Source organism: Tinamus guttatus, unplaced genomic scaffold, assembly GCF_059628265.1.
Source record: "Tinamus guttatus ecotype Peru unplaced genomic scaffold, ASM5962826v1 Tinamus_guttatus_pri_ptg000211l, whole genome shotgun sequence".
In the NCBI taxonomy this organism is placed as follows: domain Eukaryota; kingdom Metazoa; phylum Chordata; class Aves; order Tinamiformes; family Tinamidae; genus Tinamus; species Tinamus guttatus.
Window position 1 is genome coordinate 2,539,973 of NW_028288745.1, and position 24,203 is coordinate 2,564,175.

The window sequence follows — 24,203 nt, forward strand, 5'->3', positions numbered from 1 at the left end:
GGCTGTGCTGGTCACACGCAGGGGCAGAGGAGCAGGTGGCTTCACACCTGCTGCAGTGGATGGTCGTCACACGCTTGTGGAAACCCGCTGTACACTGTGGCCACTCAGGAAAGGCAGAATGGAGAAAAAACCTAGGTTAAAAAATCCTGCCAAGTGACAGGAGCAAGTGACTCAAGAGAAGACAATCCAGACCTAGCATATTTTAGAAGATGCTGTGTTTGAAGCAAGTTTGATCTCCTCGAGCAGAAGGAAGCGCCAACACGCGCTTCCTGTGCTAGGTGTTATCAGAGGAAACGCCAATCAATAACACAGAGAGGCTGGAGAAGCTGCAGTGGGAGTCAAGTATCACCATGCTTTCACAGGCAAAAACACATTATTAAGGTAATGCACACACCACTCCATTCTGCCGCGCAGTTTGCAAGGTAGGTAAAGCAGCAGCTGGACTTTCCACCAGGAAAAACGCCTGGCGGCGGCTCCCCGACCTCCCCACCTCAATGCCCGCGGGAGCAGGAGCTCAGAGCGGGCTGGCTCCCCGCTCCGTCCTCCTCCTGCACAGAGCTCTTCACATCTGCACCGGCAGCAACAGGATGTGGTCTGCGCCGCGGGGCAGCCCGGCACGGAGAGGGGTCTCGGCGCGGGCGGCGCAGACGTTCCTCAGCTCCGAGCAAGCCAGCGCTGAACTGCGACGCGAAGAAAGAGCAGCTCCTGGCGGGAGGCGAAGGGGGAGCAAGGCAAGGAGCCTTGCAAAACGCTGCCAGCCGCCCTGCTTTGGCTTCTTTTTAAACTTCGAGTGAGATAGGATGTAATTCACACCTGCTTTAAGGCTCCCTGGCACTGCCAGAACAGGGTACAGAGACCTTAAATCATTGAGCATGGGGGCCGGAGACGCTGCTGCCTCCTCCGGCTGCAAACACAGAATAAAGGGATCCGTGGCGACTCTACGAATAAGACGGGGCAGACCTATAAATAGTCTTGCAAACACTTAAATATCTGAGTAACTCCATACCACAGAGGGACCCTCAAATTTTATAGGTAGGATCATGTGTGCTAAAGTGCTTTCATAAGCAGGCTGCAGAATTACACTTTATTCTTCTATCCTTAACTGCTTTTAGGGGGAAAAGGCTGGGGTTTTTTTAATTGTTTGACAGAGGCCATATAAAGTTCACAGAAAAAAAAAAGTGAAATTTTGCATGCTCAAGATGAAAAAAAAAAAAACTCATTTGAGTTTAACATGTAGAAACTTCTCAGGTAAATCAGATATTTCAGATAGCCCTTAAAAAAAAAAAAAAAGCTTTGGAAGACTCACACAAGTGACTACTTTAAGGAACCACGTGACTATATTTTGAGAATTACTCCATTTTCTGTAAACATTCCTGTCTAGTCTATTCTGCATATAAAAGGCTTTTTAAGATTTGGGCTATACATCTAAATACATCTGAAGATCCAGAGACTATTAGAAGTGCTAAACCACAGCTACAGGGCTGGAGAAGGTGATGAATTCAAACTGGCCAGAAATCAAGTACCAGGGCAAAAGTCATGAGAGAGGTGGAATGAAGAAGAAACCCCAGCTGGCCCTTCCAAGGAGAAGCTCCATGTCACAGGTCCACCAGGACAGGGGGAAGAACAAGCATCCATAGCTGCCTGCCAACAGTCATCAACAGATCTTGGTTAGTACCAAGCCTAAATGCTACACACTACCATACGAAGCCTGTCTTGAGGAAAGAAGATGAAAAATACTGAAACCAGATATAGTTCAGCTAACCTGAAATGAAGTGAAACATTTGACGCCATTTAAAAAGCAGGTAAAAACGTAAATGCAAGATTTTACTTTTCATACAGAAAAATAAAACCGTCTATAGGAAAAAAGGCCTCAAGAAACACTAATTTTAATGGAAACCATGTTTGTTACTAATGACGTCTAGACCTTCTCACCACCACACGCTTGGAGTAGCAGGCCGACTAGAGGCAGCGAGTGTCGTAAACGTTTTTCTCTCACAAACTTGAGCCGAGCAGCCCACGTGCCAGGCAGCAGGAGGGCGTTTCCACCCGTGGACAGACACGGGTTGAGAAGCCCCCGCGGGCGCTGCAGGAGCCCGCGGGCAGCCCCGGCCGCGCTGCTCCGCACTTCTGCTTTCCGCGCGGGGCGGGAGGAGGAGGGCGCCGCGCTCCCGGCCGGCGCAGGCCTCGCGCTAACCGCAGCCTCTCGCGCGCGGCCCCCACGTTTCCCTGTTCAGCCCCTTTGCACCACATTTGCATGCGGAATTATTTTTAGCTCTGCTGCTCCGTGAATACGGCACGGTGGGGGCGGCGATCCCTGGGAATACAGGGAGCGTTCGCCTCGCTGGGAACTCCGTCTGCAAGAGGGAAGGGTGTCGGGTCCTGCCACAGTGGCCGTGAGGTGCTGGGTGCAGTTGCCAGTCCTTAAAACCTTCAAAACATGAGAAACCAAAGGAGCTGCCCCTTGGACGACTCACTGGTGGCACGCACGCCAAGGAGGGGATGGCAGATACGGCGTTTTTCGCCCCATTCCTGCACAGTGTTTTTGCCTTTGCCACCTCTATGAGCTCCGGGGAGCTGCTGAGCAGAGCCAGAGCCATCCCCGGAAGCAGGAGCTTTAAAAAGAGGCGGCTGCAATCAAACCCCATAACCAATAACCTGCAAAAACAGGCAGCCAGCAATTAAAAAAGGAATGAAAATTGCTCTCAAGAAGCGACCCCTGCCTATGAACTGCTGCCGGGAGATAAGCAGCTGATTTTCAGGTGTTCTGCGCAGTTACGTCTCCAGCTGCCACCACCTGGATTTGCAGACACTCAGCTTTTCTACAAAAAGGATCAAAGCACAATCAAAAATGGAAAGAAAACACATAGGCTGTGAAGAGAGACAACAGCATTTCCTTTAATCTCTCTCTCTATATATTTTATATATATATATATATTTTTTTTTTCTTCTCATAGGAAACCGTGGATGCTTGTTGTAACTAGAGTCAGAAAAGAATTTTAGATGACAGACTATTTTCAAAGGTGAGGTTGTCCCTTTCTAGTTTAATTTCATCTATACCACGGAAATAACAACATGCCTCAAAGCTGGTCACAAGCATTGACCCACATGTTCTAAGCAAACATGCGGTATAAGACAATTTATGCCTGGAAAGGCTTCATTTAGACGAGACAGAGAAAAGGAAAGGGAATTACAAAGGGAATATTAAGATAGCAACAACAACAAAATTAACTTAAGACAGGTGTTCCCAAGTTCCCAGAAAAAGTGTATGCTGCAAACAGTATTCCCAAATGACAGCTAAGTGCTTGGTAAATCCATCTTTTGCCTATCACAAATGGCTAGCCCTTAGGATAAAACACTTTTTCCTCATTTTTACTCATTTCAAAAGAAAAAAAATATATAACTTCTAAAAGAAAGATATATTAATTCTTGATTCCTGCATTTTATCTAGTTGCCAGGGCTATAAGCAGTTCTGTTGGCTTTTAGCGAGCTCTGCACGCAGCGTGCAGAGCTCCAGTAACGCTCAGCTAAAATATTCAACTTTCATTTTGAACTTCTGCCTCGAAAGGGACTTACTACACTGCCCAGAAAAGCACCTGGGAGGCTAACAGAGCACGTGCAGGCATCCTATGCTGTGGCACCGCACGCCATGGCCCCGTCCCTGCCGGGACCTCACCGAATCACACTTGTTACCTTAACAGAATATTCTGATGAACAGCATCCATTGATCAATGACTGAATCAACCCAACAGAATTTAGGGCAAAATCTTAAACATGGTAAAATATACGCACAAAATGCTGATACTGAGCATCATGTAAGGGTCAGGTCCTACTACGATTACCCAGGCAAAAATTATTTGAGAAGAAAAATATTTACTGAAACATACCAATATCTCTCAGATGGCTTGACTACTAAAATTGTATCTATACCTACTCTCTTTATCTATTTCTTATGTAAAATTATACAGAATCCTTTTATTTTTTTAATGGAAAGCAGAAAAAAACACTTATAAATTCACCAAAGCTTCCTATGCTTGCCGTTTCTGACCTGAAACCCCTTCTGTCCTGAGAAACAGACAGAACCTGGCGCAGCGGCTGGGCGGTACCCGGGCCCGGAGCGCCCCGGCCGCAGCTCCGCGTTTGGCTGCGGACGGCGCCAGCAGCCCCAGCTGCCAAGGGCACTTGGCACACGAGTCCCTGCTTTAACCAGCAACCTGGGAAACATAAGCAAACCCGAGCTCTTTACTGTATTATCATCAATTTGCTTTAAGCCATTCCCTTCTGAAAGACAAAGTGTGGTCTCGTTTCAGGAGACGAAAACAAAGGCTCAGGACAGAGGGACACCAGGGATGCTCACAGGGACGAGGATACCACATATTCCAGCCAAGCGGCTGGGAATCCCAAAACTCGCATTCCCTGGGATTTTAATGAGACTAATCTCAGTGCTGCTTTAAATAATTCATGGCAACAAGATCACAGACAGTCTATGCTACCTTCTTCTGAATGCAGCTAGTTTCTTGAGTATTTCAAAAAATATATGCATCTTTGCTTTTTTTTTTTTAATATTTAGAATTTAGTAACCTAAAAATATTAAGCAAGCCATTCAGGGAAAAAAAATTAAAGATATCAGATAAAGAATACTAGACAATGATTTATTTAGGGAAAGTATTTTATGGACCTTTCGAAGTATAGTGACCCAGAGAAAGCCTTAGGCCCAAGCTAAGAGAACATCGAATTTCATGCTCCAAATAATTTTAAGCTCTTGATACAGGCACAGCAATGCACAAGCCAGGAAACTCAGCAGACCTGTAAACATTTCTGATGCCCCAGCAGAAGAGTTGTGCACACTGTGGCATTACACATCTTATCAGGACAACAGCAAGAACAACTGCTGAGAAGCAGAAGGTCAGAAGAGCTGTTTATCTGATCAGTAAAAAAGGATCCATTTGTACCTGTGCAAACCAGCTTGGCAGTAGGATGGCAATGCCACCTGTGAGAACAGAGGGAAAAGCAGAGGCAGAAAGACACAAGATGTGTGACTGTGGGTAAGGCGAGGCTTTTCAAGGCCTATACTCCTCCAGAATGTGGCTGAAATGGTGACGAATTTATGACTCTGTAACCTAACAAAATTAGCCTCCAATTCATTTTTAGCCAAGGAAAGTCAGGCAGGCTAATCAATGGGCTATGATCATAGCCCTAATCTACAGCACCCAGAACCAAACTCCAGGACAAACTGTCTGGGTTTTGCAACTCTGCATGCTGCAAACTGAACATTTCAAGGCGATTTCATCCATACGTGAAAACCAGAATTTGTAACGTGTCCGGGTCATTATAGAACGTGTAGCGTGGCATGAGGAGCACACGTTAGCGTCTGGGAGAGACATCTGTCACCAGTCACAGGCAGACCCATAATCCTGAGTAGAGTATCCGACTTGGTATAGTAGTTCCTACCTTTCTGCTATAGCATTGCAAATACAGTAAACATTTGTAATTTCCAGCACCAGCATTTTCTTGTGGAGCAGGCACTACATTCTCCAAGATCTACTGAGACTGCTCTACCTGCTGACAGCTTCTCAGTTTGGATTTCCAAAATGAGCTTCACATCCAGAAGGGTTTGAAAAATCAAGCATGATTTTTCAGGCACATGTACATAATCAGGACTCAAAGAAATTAAGGACAGAGCAACAGTATTGCTGTAAACAATCCAAAATTATGCAGTGGGGCATAACACTGGAAACCATCAGGTTTCTTTATGCTGACAGGGCCAAAGAAAGCCTCAAGAATGACAAAGATGAGCAAACACACAAGAAAATGAAGCTACAGAGTGTGCAGGGAAAGGGACTCCCTAACCAGGGCATAGATGTAACTCTGTTAGTGAAGGAGTTGCTAATAACCTGGAAGAACATCAGAGGGTATGGACGAAAGTCGAATCACCCCTTCAGTTTGGCTGACACCTGGGGCAGGCACCTACTCCCAAGGAATCTGCTTCGGTGATGAATGGGAACCAAAACGGGTCTTCTACATATTTCCCAAATGCCTGAAATAGCATCGTTGTCCCCAGCATCTCGCCCACTGTGCTGCCATCCCCGTTTCAGGTATGCACCACTATCGAATGTGGCAAAACCCCTGCTTGTTACTGCTTGCTCAGGGATCTCTGTCTTGCAAGACATCCTGTAGCCACATCCTATTTGGCTATGAGTCATTACAGTTAATCAAACACATGGTCAGGCTCTCACTTCAGTGTAGATCAAATTCAGTCTAGATTTGAGTGGCTTAACTACAGCAGGGTTCCCTTCACCTGGGGAAGCTTCTGCCTCTGGACAAGAGTGGATAAAATTAAGAGGTCAGTTTTGGTGTTTACCTATTAGTTACCCTGAAGTTTTGGTTGCTCTTTATATATTGCCTTGGCTTAGAGACTTGGGAGGCCTAGAGCTATCATCTAATGTAAATAAAATATACTGCAACCCACCACCTCGCCAGGAAATGATAGGAGAAATATTTGAGTTCTTGAAAGTAGCTCTAACACAAGGGTCTCATTATAAACTTGCAGTTGCTTCAGAATGACTCTATGGGTTGCATATTGTGTGGGGCCTCAACCAGCTCTCTGCCAGCTTGATCAAAAATTCCAATTTTGAAGGGATAAAATCAGAGGCACTGGCTCAGTCCGCTATAGAGAAAGTAATTATATCTGTCTGCCCACCAAGCTTGTGGCGCATGGCCTTTCTTCCTAACCTTGACCACATTTCACTTAATTGGGGAAATAATGTTTGACTTCAATAGAATAGAGAGCTCTCCCACGTTTCACCTGCATAACCCTATTTAACAATTTATTGATAGAGATAAATAAAATCTCAAATCTCTACTTGTGCTGCTGCCAGACACAGGAATAAAAAGAAAACACCCATTTCTACCTAGTCTGTAACTCCAACTCGGGAGTTACTCCAGAAATACGCACTCCAGAAATAGAACATAGCTATTATTCTTTAACAACTTATTTTCATACAAATTATTTTTTAATAATTTAAGGCTATACATCTTTTACTTTTAAGCATGCACGGGAACAGACAGGGGAACTAAAAGCAAACAGTGATCATAGGTGGACAAAGAGGTTTACGCCAAGCAGGAATGCCAGGACGATCGTGGGTTCACTTGCAACCTGACCCACCAGACAAGCAGCTGGGCCTGCGTTTTGCTCCCCCACTGGCATCCCCAGAGAGAGGCTGAGTGATGTCAGAAGAAAGTCTGGCCCACACAGCTTGTTTCCAGCTTCACACCATAGAAAGGGATTCAAGAATAACGTTTGGAGGATTTGGGTGTTTTAACACTTTGGAACTAATGGATCTTCTTTTCATTTCCTGGTAAACAGCAGCCTGCAAGAAGCGCACAGCACCACAGGATGTGGGCGCCTTCATTTTATCTGCATTTTGCAGAGCACTCGCCTGTGTTGCAGCCGGCGAGCTCTCGGCTGCACCGCGCGAGCGCCCTGGGCACGGCTGCCCCAGCGCGTCCCGGCACAGGCCGGACCGCAGCCGCGCGCCCCAGCACCGGCCCCGCGGCCCACGTCGCTGCCAGACACACAATTCGGCAGAATTGAACCCCCAGGAACGGAGCGGGCCACGATGGCTCGCCTGCTCCCCGGCCTACCTGCTGGGTAGCTCAGGGAACGTTGCTGGCCATGACCAGGCTCCTTCACGGCATTTCTATCGCGAGCAGCCGGCAGGAACAAGGAGCTACCTGGGAACGGCTGCCCAAGGGCCGTCTTGTGACGACCGGAGATGTGGGAATCACTCAGGAAAACAAACCCACGAGCACATACTCAAACTTACTAAATGCATGCTTTTTACTCCCTCTCCAGAAACACTATGCAGATGTAATTTGACTGAAATGAGCTTTCTCAGAAAAGTAAATAAAGCAGCTCATGAATAACTTGAAAACAAATATGTATTTTCCCTTATCTAGTCAACAGTCAGTGAACACATTGACAATATCTTCATCCACATCCCACATCACGGGTATCTTCAGCCTGTTACCCATTACCGTTGACAGAAGCCTCACTGCACAGACACCTTTTCCTCAACTTTACTGTTCCCTGGATCTCTGAAGCAAAGCATTATGAGTGGGTCAACTGTTTCGGGACAAGATTACTTTGTGAATACTCAGGTGTTCCTTATAGGAACGCTTTTACTCTTGGTGTTCTCTTTACATCCTTTAAGTTATCAAAGATGTGCCAAAATTCCAACAGAATAAATCAGATATTTTTTTCATTATTTTCATTATTCACTCTTTTCATACTCTTTTCTTAAAGAATTTGCATACACCAAGTTAGCCTAAACTTTTTGCATAAAACCAATGAGTACTGCAGGAAGGCTTTGTATAAAAATGTCTTTGGTCTTCTGTTTGATTGCAGGCCCAGCAAGTTATTCACAGACTTTCTCATATATTGAAGTAATGTATTATGGCTTTTGTTACTTCCTGAAGTAACTTCTTCTATAATTGGTTAATAATTATCTTGAATTTTATCTACAGCATCTTACATGATCTTCAGTTAGCATCACTCCGGACAGATTCCTGAAGCGGAGGAGGATTTTTCAGACCAACATGAAAACTGAGAAAAGCCAAAACACACTACAAAACACAGTACCACATGTGCATATTTTTCCCTGTACTTTTCTTAATGGAAAATATCTCCCCTAGAAAGGAGGGTCCAGTGGCAACATGACAGAAAATAATTGTATTTAGACGAAAAAGGATGGCTCGCTGCAAGAGAGCTGCTCTTGCATAGCTCACACAGCAAGAAAGTGGAAAGATCAGATCTAAGTGGCCCAACAGGTTTGGACCCGGTGTGAAAAGAGGCCTCTGATTTCCTCCAGTGGTGACAAACTTCATCCTTGCTGCACTGGGGGAAATTAGTAACCACCTTCCCACCGAAGGCCTCAACAGCGGGACCTGCAGGCAGGGAGGGAGCGGTGGCTCATGCGGGACGCGCGGAAGGACAGGGCTGCAAAAACTAGCGAGGTGAACACCGGCAAGGCACAGCACTCAGTAATCCCCAAAAGATGGAGAAAGAAAGCTTATGTAGACTGATTTATATAACTGGAAATAATATGTATTTATTTAAGCTTGCACTGTTATCATATTGAGCCTTTGAAACAGATTCTGCTGAACAGAAACTGTCACCTGAAAATACCTGGTCCTGCTGTGGATTAAGGGTGTGTGTATATATATAGATATAATATAGATATATACACACACACACACACACACACACACACTAAAATTATATTTATAAATACAGCAAGATCATTCAGATTTTCACTCTAGTCCACATTTTTTGTATATTCTGATTCAGTTTTAGTAGGCTAGTGCAATGAGCCTCGATGTGTCCCTGAAATGCCTCTGGCTTTGTAAGCCAAAAACATTGCAGGAAGTAGATTTTTCACAACATGAACCCTTGTCTCAGGAGAATCCTCTGAATCCCCCCAGTTTTGGAGAACTCATACAGTATCAGGTCTGAGCTCTTTCTTCCTTCTCTGTATCTGCAGTGTGCAGAAAACTCCCATCCTAATTCTGAAATTCTAGGGGATTTTTTCAGCTTCCTTAATTCTCTCCCTTGCAAGGCTTTCTCTGCAAAATAGGCATGATCTGAGCTGGTGCTCACCAGTTTATTATGTTAACAAAAGCCATCAAAAACAACAGTAAAACATGCACCGGTAAGACTGTAAACAATGACCACTAAAATTATTTAGCCTAGGGCAAAGAATCATCCAAAGAACTGAAATTCAGAAAGGTGCTTTGGATTCTCCACCAAGAGGCACGTGGAGAGCACCCCATCATAAAGGCAGCGCGCGGAGGAGAGCCAGAGCGAGATCTATTTGCAGTTGCACTGGTTTCCTCTTTAGCAGAAGTGCAGCAAAGTTTCTAGATGAAATCTGTGGACAAGAAAACCGATGTTCAACACTTCAAACACTCCATGAGGCGCTTTCAGCCATTCCCCGCATTCTTCATTATGAGTGAAACCGCCCCTCTCAGTATGAGAAGAAGTCGCAGGGATTTGGGTTTGAGTTTGTTTTTGAGTTAGAAGCTTTGAAGCACTTTTTGCTCTCCAAAGTGGCATTACAACGAGTTTCGTGACAGATCATTTCCCTAATGATCACATTTCCTGCAGCGAGACGTCGCATTGCTCTCTGCGACGGCCCCAGCACTGCAACCACACGTCCCCTGCAGCAACCTCCACCGCCAGCGAACGCGCTAGCGCGGGCACAGATTGACAGGACTCCAAGATCTGATACCCGGGGACGTAACGCAGAGACCAGGAGCCTGTTCCACCAACAAAACTCAACTCTGTTGGTCTGTGGGTGGGATTTCTTCTCCACGGGGGGTGCGCAGTATCTTTAACACAAATTTGCCTTGTGAAATTTGCCTGTCATTACAGCTGCCATGGGGCTAATTCTGGTTTGCATCTGTGTGCTGCAATGCCACAGTGCTCCCAGACCATGCAGCGAGTGCAGCTGCTAAAGGCGTTGACCCCGCTGCAAGGGGGACGGTGCTATCTGCATTATTATTATTATTATTTCCCTGCTTCTGATTAACCCTTCGTGGTTATCTCTAAACCTGCTTGCGCTCCAGAATATCAATGCTACACTGTCCTCCCTTTTGTAGCATTAAATATGATTTTTTTGAATTTGCTACAAATTCAATCCATCTTACTCAGTGAAGCAACTGAGAAACAAACAACTTTAAACCTTGAATTAAAAAAACAGCCTTCCTATGTCTGCAGTTTCCCTCTTCTGTTTTCTCTTACTCAGCAGAAGTGCTCTGAGCAAAGTGAGGCAGCCAGATATTTATCAAATAAAACGTACTGAAGCAAAATAAAATCAAATAAAATGTACTTATCAAGTAAAATGTGCTTAGAAGATTAAGATGACAATCACTGAGATTATGTTCCACTCAAGGCCACTTCTCCATATATGAAATACACCAACGCGTGGAAACCTTCCTGAATGTAGAAATCAGTAGAAACCCTTCAGCACTGAGGAGGAGATACTGCATTTCTCCTTGCACACAGGAAGCCTCATTCTAGAAAGAACGGCGGTGCCATGAAGGGTCTGGAAGCCCTGGGTGGTTCCTGCACTCATATGTGGATGGGATGAAGCTTCATGTGTTTTACCTCATTTCTGTTGCCTATCCTGACATGGAGGTATCTGATCTTTATCCCAAGAAATCTCACTGAAGTTTCCTCACACTCTCTCTCAAAGGCACAGCCTCTAAATAGATAAAGCTCTAGTCAAATTAATTTTGAAGATGAGCCGTTTTCTCTTGGGCCAAGTCCTCACAACCATAATTTCAAAGCTGGTCCAAAAGAAAGAATTTGCTGAGGGGAGACTATAACCCTTAAGGTAATGCAGCTGCAACCATTATTAAGGTGCGAATGAAATGCCTTCTTCACTGGAGGAAAAAAAAAAAAGGGAAAATCATTTTTCTTGATTAGATACTGCTTCTCCCCCCACCCCACTGCAATTACTGAACTGTAATACCTGCTTCCAGCCACCTGCATTCATTCTGCACAGTACTGCTTACTGCATAGACACCAGGATGTCTCCACAGACATTATCAGTCCGAGTGGCTTCTCTGAGCAACAATTCCTGCCCCCACCTCACCTCCCTCAAGAATTGCTTTTAATCTTTGTTATAAATGGAAGAATGGTATTATTTTGCCTACACTTCCTGGAAACTCAGCAGAGGCCCGTGTGTCTGCCTTTATCACAATATCCATCAAAGGTCAGGTAATTTTCCATACTCATCTAGAGACAAAGATGCTACCTATCTTGATGAATCAGTTCAAGACTTGTTAGTGCTTGTCCCTCAAAACGAATCAGATCTAATCACTGAGAAAACGAAGGACGTTTTTTCCATGACTATAGCCGTGCTCAGAACAAGTCTCAGCAGACTGCACAGTTCCTTCCATTCCCTGGCTCTGGAGTCAGTGACGGGGCGGCCACCCAGCTCACAGAGCCTATCCAGCCAATGTGACATAGCTCTGGATTTGTTCTGGAGACTGCCAGAAAGGATGAGGATATTGGGAGCAAGGGACACCAAGAACTACTGAAAACAACCTTCCTCCGTCCTTCCAGTCCCAGAACAACCTTGTTTCACTTTCGGACAGAAAGGCCGCCCTGAAGAAGTGATGGAGATAAGTCATTAGGTCTTCACCCTTTCCACAAGCGCGTGCAAAGTGATGATCATGCATTCAGTACACACTCGCTCCTTGGTGGGAACAAATCCCACCAGCTTACGGGAACTGTTTTGGCAGCAAGACCGCAATTATTAGTTCAAGTTATTAATACATCAGCACAATCATTGTAAGTATTTCAATGGCGATTTTTTTCAAGTGTGTAAGAGATGGAGGAGTCTACGTGATCCTGAAAGAGTCCACTGCATCCATCAGAGAAAGGCCAGTTCTGTCAGTGTTTCTAACCACCATGCCAAAACAAGTTCTCCTGCTGGGATCCTAGCCTGATCCAGAGGAACTGAAGTACTTCCTTTTGGTTACTCAATGCTTATTTTAGACTCACAGTCCTAACACAAAATATGCCTCTTAATATTGAAAGACTTGAAATAGTCAACAAATCACTTCATTATTCTTTTTTTTTAATCCCATAACACCTCTTATACTGGAGTTAAGACATCAAATATTCCTGTATACTATTTTGCTCTTGGATTCCCTACCAACAAATGACTTTTCAAGTCTAAGTGCTAATTAAACATATAAAAATAAGGGCTGCAGCTCAAATCAAGTACTAAAGAGAATCATTTGATTATATTATACGCTTCCTTCCACTTCCATGTAGATCTTATGCTTCAGCAATAGAAGGACAACTGCATTGTCCTCATCCAAACTACAGCTTAACTCATTCTAAAACCAGCAAACTAACACATTCCTGATGGCATGATAACCTAGTGCAGATTGTTATATGAATCATCTAAATTCAGTATTCATTTGATTTTTAAATGCAAAATCCACAATGTTCCACTCTTTGGTAGGAAGAAAGAGCACCTCATGAAACAACCCTGAAACACCCTCTGCCAAATAGTATCAATAAATCCAACATGTATTTTGATAATCGATAATTAAAAGCCATACAAACATAGTCATAACAAGGACATAAGTCAGTTATGTACATCACAAATATACTATAATCCATCTTAATCCTCAAAGACAAGTAGGAAACTGGCTGTCAATGGGTTACAGTCAGTCTGGGGTGCAAGAACGTAGCCGACTTGGCATTACACCAGTGCAAGAAACTGTATCAGTAGATGTTTGAAGAACATAAGCTCATAACATCACCAGAAGAACTTCAACAGAGAAGGACACTTCAGAAAGGTCACAGATACCCTGATTTTCACACTTGATTAATATTTTATAATATAATTCTATACACAAATGCTGCTCCCAAAGACGTTTTTGGGGTAGCAAAGACAATCATTCCAGAGTTGGCAAACTCTGGCAAACCCATTAGACTGACAGAGCAGTGTCATAGCTCTTTTCCTTTCCTAATACCAACAAATACTCCCTGAGATAACATCTTCCATTCCGTGGTGGCATCCTGCTCTTTTTACCCATCACAAGATGGACAAACTGAGAACTACACAGGATCTGCAGTGAAGATGCTTTTATCTAATCATCTGCAGAAGCTGAGACATTAGTCAGAACACCACAAAAGAAAAGAGATCTTACGGCTAAGAAGTAAAATGCTGGTTTAGGTAACGTGATCATACTCATCATATTCCAGCTCTTCTCACAGAATTCTTGTATGTTACTAGGAAAGCTGCTTATACCAAGTTTTCCAGAAATCTGAGTTGCGATACTAGTCTGACTTGCAAACACCACGAGCTTTCAAAACTGCAAATTAACTGAAGTAAGAGGCCCTCTAAAGTGTCCAGTGCTTGCTAGGCCTCAGAAGAGGCTTTCTGAATTGGTAGCCTGATTCCCTCTTTGGATCACTTTGTCATTATAAATAGGAAACTGTGTATGTGTGGGGCTCTTGGGTACAGATGAGCACCATCATCAGAGAGCTTAGGACGAAACATTTGCAGCTGCAGAGAAAGCCTGGAATAGTATTCTGTAAATAAGCTGGAATTCTGCATTTAAAACAGGATAAAATAACACAGTGATTGTAATTTCATGCTGCATGCTAAGGAAAGAAACCTGTGTTGAAACACAATACATTAACCTGCCAGTAAGAACTGTACTGCCAAGCTTGCTTTCCTGCACACTGTGAATGCTTAACTTGGCAATCTTCATGCCCTTCTTACGTGTGGTTTCTTAGCTTTTAAAAACATCCTCCACCTTCAAAAAAATCAGAAACTCTCTGAAAGGGGCACCATGGTGCTGGATTGGCAGTGTCTGTCTATTGCTCAGATCTGCCTCTGGGGGCGAGGGGGTACCGGCATTGGTATCTTCAGCCTTAGATCAGGGGTAGCAGATTTCCATCAGTGAATTTTGCAGGTATTTGCTGACAACAGAGGAGAGAGAAAACTCAGGGACTTTGGTTGCTATTTCAGGTCTTGGAGTATCATGCAGAGGTGAAAAATTTTTCTCTCTTCTAGTTCCAAACTTGATCTTTTCTGCCCTGTCTTTGTCCGAATCCCGTTTTCAAAGGAACAAAACCATCTTGTTTTCTCATCTAGTTAGCCCCAATTCATTAGTCGTCTGATTCCAGCCAGATTCACCTTTTCCCACCAAACCCTCCACAAATCACCTGTCTGTTCCTAGCTGATCTTTGCTTTCTTTTCGTTTTTCAGATCTTCCTTTGCCCAGCTGCTCTGTTCCCACTGCCATCTCAGTCCCAGCATCCTGCCTACCTCTTTAGATAGTTTCCTCCTCCTTCCTCCTCTAAGACAGGGTAGCAATGGCTCTACTATCACTTGGCTGTCCCACAACACTGATCACCTCTCATTTGGCTTCACAGCTAATCAAAACTGCTTCTTGGATGCTGGTTGCTTGCAATTACAAAAAAAATCCGCTGAAAAGCCAGTTGTATCCAATAACACAATAAAAGTCTGACATAAACTATAAATTAGAAGATGCATTTCCTATCAATGAGAAGATATATCTTCTATCAATCAGTGCAATACTCTTTTCAAAGACTATTTGAAAATTTTAAGCAAATTTTTAAAAGACTGTAGGGTTATACCTGTTTCCTGCTACCTGTATATATTTCCCATCAACATGAAGACAAACTTACATGATAGAAAGAAATGAGATTCAGAGACACTATTTGTAAATGGTTCTTACATATCAGCTTCATTCCAGTTCTTACTCACAGCCATATCTTCCAATAAGTATTTCAGTAGCAAACACAGCCTTTCGAATTCTTAGCGTTTTGAAGCAAAACCTTTTCTACTCAAACTTGATGCCATCTAAAACCTGACGGTCCTCACAAGTAAATGAACTTGGAGCAAATTCATCACAAGCTATTTAAAAAGAAGTATCTGTGGAGTCCAATAAATATTGAAAAGTATTCAATGCTGTAATGAGGATCCAGGCGGCACTTGAATTAATTGCAGGCAATTCCCAAAGCTTGCCTCTGCTCACCATCTGATATCCAGGAAATGTGATGCCATCCTTTGCACCCTGAACCCAACTTCTCTATTTATCTATTTATTTATTTATTAAGACAAAAAATGTATAGCTTGATTTTTTTTCTATCTAAATAAATCTGTTGGGTCAATGACAGGTCAGTACTAATTTATTATTGTTGTTATTATTCATGAGGGCTCAGATATGAGAATGCTGAACATAATGCAAAAGTTTCTGAATTGAACAGAATAGAATACAGTCCCTCTCATAGGTAGATGCTATTTACATTACATAGTTTCATGTAGACAGAGCTTCTGTTACACAAATTATCAGAGGCACGAGATTATTTGCCCTCCCTACAAGGGAAGGAGAGAGCGTGTCCCTGCGTGCAATATCCTGTACACGTTCTGTTGTTTGCTTACTGCATCACTCACTGGTGAGAGAATACAATACATTTAGGAAAAGATAAAACAACTGGAGCAAATAATTACTGCAAATAAAGACAATACCTTTGTACACAACCTGACTCTTTAAAATTATTATTTTTGTATAGCGAGAGAGGAGCTTTGGGCAGGCATAAGCTTTTTCCCTGTAGCAGTTTCATAATAGCTGATGTGCACAGAAAAGGAAATACTATAAAAGGAAAACAGTGTTTGGCTGGACACACACGCGGCTCCCGCCCGGGCGCCCTGCGCTCACCGCTGCACTCACGCTCTCAGGAGAGGCTAAGTCGTGCTGGACACCCAGACTTTCCACACCGGGCCAGGGACCAACACATGGAGCTCTCTTGTCATCTCCGCCTAAGCACAAGTGGCTCCCAAGTTTTATGGAGCGTTTGGTCAAAACTGGGGTATTTCCTACAAACAGTTTTCCTAGGAGAGCAAACAGGAACATGGCACTTTAAACAACGCGAAGCCCTTTATCATGAGTAAAAACTTTTATTTTCCTATTTTAATATAAAGGCAAGGAAAATTCAGCAAACCACAGTGAAAAACCACAAGGCTCAAATAAATCTTGCGAGAGTCCCGACGGCCTCGAGGCTCTGCCCCCTTTGCAGACTTTCCACTGACATCACCACTGAAGTGACACTCAGGTACCACCCATTTCTGAAGCAAGAGCACTTCCACCATGTGAAGAGCTTTCTTCCCAATATCAGCACAAAGTCTAAAGCCAGCTGCTGCTCCCAATGCTTCTCGGTTCATTCAGGATGGTGCCAAACTGCAGTTTAACTGAGCAGGCCCTCAAGAGCAGCATTAACCATTGCAGCGAGACAGACATGGCTGTGGCTTGTTTGTTACCACTCGTAATAACCCGACTCCCAAAAGTCAGATTTTTGTTGGACCTTTTATCCTCATCTCCTCTATGATTTCCAAAGGACTTAGGACACTGCACCTGTAGACCAGCTTTCCACATGACAGTATGCCCCTACAAATACTGTCTTGCTGCATATTAGAACTTTTCTGTGTTATCACCTCAAAATCCTCGTAGCCAAACAATCTTCCACAAAGTATTGAGTGCTCCAAATCTGGCAGCGCGTGGCACAGCTCTTGGGACCTCCTCTTTCCAAGGCACGTGGCCAGCAGGCCAGGACACCAAAACCAGACGTGTCACCAAGCTGCACGAGCGCCCTGTTCTCACTGCTGCTCCATGTCTTCCCCTTCGATCTCAAGCACGTTTCGTGCTCCAGATTAAAGCACCAGACTGCAGGTGCAGAGGATGTAGAAAAGCCTTTCAGTTCTGCGGGGCCAGCACAGTTCAGCACAGAAGCACTAAGGAAACTGCAAACAAGGTCAAGTCCTTTCACGTAAGCACTGCAGAGCCTCAAGGATCCTCAACTCTGACTTCGCACACGCAGGTGCAAAGTGCACGCACATGAACTCACACACCCGGCCAGGCAGAGGGGGAACTTGGGCACTGCTTACAACAGACAGGAGCAGCATTGGCCAAGCTTCTTTTTATGATGCTTGCACTAGATTTTAAATGGACTTGGCTTGCTCTGCATTTCAGTTGACCTGAGTTCAAAAATGTTACCACCAAAACTCTGAAAAACAGTTCACTGGGCAGTCCTGTTTTGGACTTGCTGAAGTTCAGCGCAGTAGCAGTCTCATCTGGGTTGTTCTTGCTCAGGAAGTAACAGCTCCCCATTGCCCACCTCTGTGCAAGACCAGGCTGCAAACTGGTGCATGAGTCGCCTTTCATGGCTTTCATTCTTTGCATAGATACACTGTTCAGGGATCTCTAATATGTAAGCAATTTCCTCAGAATAATTTGTGGTAATTTGCCACTAATGACCCTCATCTCTTAAATTATTTAAGGAGTTATGGCTCCTCGTATTACCATCCAGTAAGTATAACTACCTTCAACTTAACAGAGAGCAAAATTGATGTCTGGAGAAATGAAGGAGTTCAGGACCTAGCAATATTTAAAATATGCTACTCATAACTGTAGTCAGAGGACTTTTGCAGCATGTGTATGATTACCTGGAAAGGCTTATATGAGCTGTGCAGCTCCACACTGTTTCAGCTGAGCATCTGCATTGTAGTACAGGCCCTAATCCCCAAGTCTTTCAGGTGCCTGGATATATAGGATTTGTTTAATGAACCGCTGTTTGCTCCTATGCTGTGCTGAAGGAAAGCTTCTCCATGTGGCTTCCCGCTCCTGCCAGGACAGCCAGCTCGATTATTTTTCTTTTTGTCCCGCTTCACCATTTGTCAGGGAGGGAAATGTATTTCAAAAGGCAATTAAAAATACTGCTCCGCGGAGTCCATGTTTTTGCGACAACAACAGAAAATACCCACTCAGGCACAACAAAAGCTACCTCTGAAGCAGACAGTTCTGTACAGGGTGGTGGGATTACGAGTGAAGAACAGACAGAGCAACGAGAGGCCTTTGAAACCGGAGCACAGAAACCAGAGCGAGCGGGCGAGCCGAGGAGGCACCAGCACAGGGGGATCGCTGGAGGAGCAGCGCTGCAAAAGCGGTGGCATTAAAGCAAAGCGACGCGGCGGCTACCTACACAACACTACAAATAGCATAAGCTGGCCCTGAAGTGCTCACAGCTAGTTCCTAAAATCCTGGCACTGAAGACCCCAAACTGCTCTACTTGAAAGAGGAGGAAGCCTGGAAATAGATGAAAAGCTTGACAGCTACTGAAAGGGCAGCGAGCGGGGCCGGTCTGCGAGCGGGTCCGTGGCCGGGAAATGCACCCGGACACGCAGGCAGCACCACGAGTAAGAGAGGGGCAGACAAAAAGAGCCCTCCCAACCCGCGAGGCGACGTGAGCCTTGCTGCCTATGGAGGGGGCAGAGTTTTGCCACCCCAAGAATTTTCATCCCTGTTTGCACCAAACCGATTGAGGGGCTGAGCTGAGCTGTGAAGATGGCTGAGTTGTTCTCTACGTTGTCCTGGGCCCGCACCCGAGGGCGGGCAGCGACGGTGCCGCGCGGCCACCTCGGCGGCCGGGACAGACACGTCCCGGTCGGGCAGCAGGGCCACGGGGCACCATCTGTTCTGCCTTCCTGAGGACCACGTATGTGCCTCCGAACACTCATTTTTGTGCCTAGATCAAGAATGCAAACAGGATTTCGCTACGGATTCCCCCACCCACCTTTTCTGCCTTATTTCATTACATATTTGTGATGTTTCTATTCCACTCACTGCCGATTTGTTGTTCAGAACATAAATACATTAATGCAATATCACCAAAGAAAAAGTAAAAAGTAAAGTAAAAAAAAGTAAAGCAAAAGTAAAGGAAGCAGCTCCAATATTACATGCCACTGAGAGCAGGATTTCCCTTTCAACTAGCCCCTGCATGGAATATTTTGGCTTCAAGCTGATACCAGTAAAATGTTCTCAGTATGCCAATTTGCTAATGTGAATGAATACGAAGGATTAACAACCATCTTCCCTATGCAAGAAAGATTTATTAGTCTTGAACCAATGTCTCTTTCCTATTCTGCACCTATCAATAAATACATATCTATCTCTATATATATCAATAAATATATCAGAGCAGCAGTCAAAACACACATTCATTCTCTGTTTGTTTAGGCCTAGGTGAGTGGGTAAAGCCAATCAGGCATTTGGTCCAAGTCAGTAGCTAATTCTAGCGCGGCATCCAGGCAGCTGGTGAGAACGTGAGCCTTTCCCAGGGGAATCCTCCATCGTTCCTGGCCATGCACACCCTGGGGCCGCAGACCTACCCGTGAAGCCACCAAGTAATTATTGAGTTTCCTGAAATAAAGGAAGTTGCTCTGCAGTGGGTAAACTCTTTTGAAAGCTACTAAATTGGTAATACTGCTGTGGAGGGTGGAGGAGCAATCTGAATTAATGGGATACTGAAGAAAAAAAAAAAAAAAAAAAGTGTTGCAAATCCTGCAAGCAGTTTTTTTCTTTTCTTTCTAACAAGAGCAAAGTTGTATTGTACAAAGTTGCATGATGCACTGCATCAGTTGTGTTCGCATTAGCTTTTTGATCAGGAAGTCAGTCTGTATAACAGAAGGCATCGCACCTCAGATTTAAACTGCACACACCTGACAACTAAAGATTAAAAAAAAAAAAAAAAAAAAGCTACTCTATCTAGGTGGAGATGAAAGACTAACCAATACTGCACAAGTGCTGAGGTGTTTAATGGGGTATTTCAGCAGTGAAAATGTTTACAACGGCAGATCCAGCTCCAGGATTTCGTTGTGTACAGTCCCATCCCCTTTCAAATGAAAGTTTTGTTATTTATGGGAATGTGGATATCCACTCATCCACTAATACCATTACTCACTGCTTATTACCAGTATAAGCAACCATATATGAGTTTTATTTGGGGGATTTAGATAATGAAAAGGTCTCTCTGTAAGTTCTAGGTGTTCCTAACTTCTATTTTCCAAATGCAGTTTGAGCAAAGTGGTTTGCATAGCACAGGGAATTTGAGATACTTTACAGGATTCCTGGGCTTGTAGTGAAAATCCAACAATCTTAAAATTGTCCTGTCGGGTCTTCAAAATCACTAGGTAATCAGGCTCTCAGACACTAACCGTAACGCCAAAACAAACCCCGCAGCACACTGAGCACTGACCTGCCCCAAAGCCAAGGGCTGCTGCACACTTCTCCTAATTTGGCCTCCTCCCTGAAAGACTGAGCAGTGAGTCCACAGCTACTAGGCAGGGCCATCTCCAGGGCAAAGATGAAGTACAATATTCCTGTCACCCCCACGGGAAAACCAGTCTCCAAGAGCCTTCTGCTCCTACCCTTCCCCACTGTTTTAAGTAGAGGGCAAGGCATCCTGCAAGCCAAAATTCAGCCTATGAGGCAAGTTATACAGACAGGTCGTGACTGTAGAAATGTGGTGCAGAAGTCTCAAATAAGCAGGCACCTCAACGACCTGGTGAAAACACAGTCCACCACGTTGCATCCTGCAGAATCGGACTGCTAACGGCTTTAGGCGCTCTAGAGAGGGGTTAAATCATTACATTTCTTTGAGGCTCTTCTGCACAGCACCAGCACGTGAGGAATTGGATCAAGGCAGGCTGCCGTCTACAGACAGAGAAAATAACAGGTTTTGTTTGAAATAAAGCCCTGCTGCCCCTCCTTCTGCCTTCCAGCCCTCTCCGTTAGCCACCACGTCCACCGACTGTGGAGGTGGCTGCAGGAGGAGGCTGCAGCCTCCCCTCCTGAAAACAGGCGGCCCTGGGGGGCCAGAGAAAAGGGCTTACAAAATGAAAACTAGGACAGCAGATAAAGAAAAAAAAAAGTCAGAAAAAAAATGAGAGAGATTTGCTTTTTTCCTTCACAATACAGCGTTCACTTGTTTGCCCACAACACGCAGCCAGCTCTGCTGCGTGATGTCTCGCTCGAGAGGCTTTGAACGACAAGAGAACTCATGTCCAGACTTCACACGCTCTTTTAGCTGGTTATCAGCTAAAGGCAGGTCGGTTTCTTACTTAGATCACTGTAAATCTGGAGTTACCACAGTAAATTGAGGATAGAAACAAGTAAATTTAGAATAAATGAGCAGCAGTTTTGACCCTGCATGTAGTTTGTTACAATTTCAGAGCATATAAGTTATAAGCACTTCTAGGATTAACATTACCTAACCAAAAATACTTTGTATCCACCATAAACTGTGCCAATTTGTAAGAAAGAGACCTAGATACACAGTGCTGTATGTTCTTTTCAAGAAAATCTTTCCTTCAAATATAGATCCACCAAACTTACATAAATTGTTAGCCCAGTATTAATTGTCTCTATTGCTACTCAGCTCTCACACAACTAGTACATTCTGAGATCTCAATCTCTCAAGGTACAACTTTCTTTTTTTTAAAATTAAAAAAGGATCAAGTGACTTAAATTCACCTGCAGTGGGTTAGGAGTTACAGACAATTCAAAATTCTGAAGGCACTTTGAAGCAGCAGTTTATAAAAACTTTTTTACAATTTTATAAATACTTTATAATTTATAAATGTAATTTTCCAACAGTGGAAGAAAGCTTACAACGTTTCATTTTTTTTCCTAATCTCACAGCAGTACAAATTAAAATTTGAGGAACTGTACGCAGAATCAGATCAGGGAGTGGCTTAAAAGGACTTTTTTTTTCTTAAAGTTTTTAAGCACAGAAAACAGAAGCACTGCCTTGTGAGATGAAACCAAAGATAAAGACTGCATTAAATAGGCTAATATAGGAGATCTAAATATTTTTTTCAAATGCAACTACAGTTCTTTTTAAAGTAGTTCATGCAGCGCTCACCCTTGACCACGCAGAAGACATTTTAGCCCAGTACATTATGAGTCATCTTCTTGATCTAGGTTCTGCCAACGTTACATACAAGCAGATTCTAGTTTCTGAACAAAGATGTTAGTTCTCTATTTTTCAAAGCTTTTAAGCTGTTTAAATTCTGTACAGAACGTTATGGTTCAAAATTTGAGAATGAAATATCAAGTGCTACCTACCTTTGACAAAAGCATCCTGGTCCAGAAAGACAATGACAAGTGCCAAGACTTTAAGCCACAAAAACATGGTTATTTCTGGAAATCCTTAAAGCGTATCCTTATGAAACAGCATGTGTCTGTCTCTCTCTGGAAAGCAAAATAAGCATTATCTCTCTGCAAAATAATTTCTTAGCGAAATTTGAATCAAAAGGGAGAATAACCAGGCACATACATCGCCCTGCCTGCTTATCACAGCAAAGGAGCTGCTTCCTCTGCTACCCCAACTAACCACTTGCAAACTCGCAGCACAGTGCAGTGATGTCAGAGACAACTACTTCTTCAGAGAAAAAAAAATTCTTTCAGTTTCCAGGAAGTCAAGAGGGTTTTTCTTAAGTTGCTACAGTAATGCTCAGCTTCCTTAATTCAAATGAAATTGAACAATTTCAGCCATTTCAACTGGGGAACCAAACAAGACTTTATTTTTCAGAAGGCTCAGTTCAACCAATAGTCATTCTGTTTCCCCATATTCATGTTTTGTAGTGTACATTTCACTGAGTCCTCTCTTATTATAGACACTTCCCAGGGAGAAGAAAAAAAAATATCAGTCAACATTAACAGTTACGCTGGCAACACAGCCTTCAAGAGAGACGCATCCTCAAGGGAAGTGATTGCTGATTAGATGAACAACCTCTAAACAGAGAATATTTCTCTCTAAAGAACCTAAGAATGCAATTCTAGGTATGACAGTTGTACATAAAAAATAGATAGTCTGTTTTCTGTGATGTTCAGTTCTTAATTAGCTAGCTCCACACAATGCTCTACTTAGTTCTAGGCAACAACAAAATGGAAAGTCAAACTATTCACTCATTCCATAAAAATATTACAAATCCTTGGAAACTGAAATATTTTGTACCTTTCTAGTAGCTAGTAGCGTGAAATTGCAAAGGGAATACTGTTGAGATTGCATCTTTTATTGGCAATTCTGAAGTTTTTGAAAGTGCCAAAGACAGGAATTTATTCTTCACTCATGCCATAAATCCTTCAGAGACTTCCTAGACATCGCACTGTGAAGTTGTGCAAATTCACAAAATAATTCACATACGAAACCAGTGAATCAGATTCTCCATAAGATGAAAATCCGTTTCCTCGGGTCCAAGTTGAAGTGAAGTCCTATAACACCAAAACAAATAACACCAAAGGTCCTATAAGACCAAAATAATAGCTTACATTAAGTAACATGTCTGTATAACAGCTAGTTGTAATAATAATTATACTGTAAATGTGCTCAGAACGAAACTGACCTGGTGGCATCAGGCAGTCTTCCAGGGACCCTCGCTTTGATATGCATTGGGAAGTTGCTGCAAGAGGAATCCAGACTACAGCCTTACACTGTCTTCAACACTGGTGTCTTCTTCCTTGTTATTCCTGGAGGAAGCCATAGCATTGAAGTGTCCCATCTGTATCCTGTGGATAATTTCAGGATTCAATGAAGTAAATGGAGCCAAGTTCCATTTCTGCCTGATCTTCCCAACGGTTTTACAGAACCTCTGCCTGATTTTTCAAGATGTCTTTCCGAGAATAATTGCTACACGATGGACCTTTCTGTTTGTGTGATACTTACAACGAGCCCTCCACATCACTGAAATATTGCAGCCTACCACGGGTATTATTTAATGATACACATCACACACGCTAGCCATCACTGTAAA

At 43.6% G+C, this 24,203-nt stretch overlaps 1 protein-coding gene across 1 annotated transcript in view; it reads right to left on the minus strand.

Annotated features, from left to right (window-relative positions):
* PTPRC (protein tyrosine phosphatase receptor type C) overlaps window positions 1-22,842 on the minus strand; it is a 50,854-nt gene extending 28,012 nt beyond the window's left edge. The window contains exon 1 of the mRNA XM_088524348.1: window positions 22,516-22,842. Within this exon, the coding sequence (XP_088380474.1) occupies window positions 22,516-22,582 (67 nt within the window). The 5' untranslated portion in view covers window positions 22,583-22,842. The remainder of the gene's footprint in view (window positions 1-22,515) is intronic.
* Window positions 22,843-24,203: the final 1,361 nt, after the last annotated feature.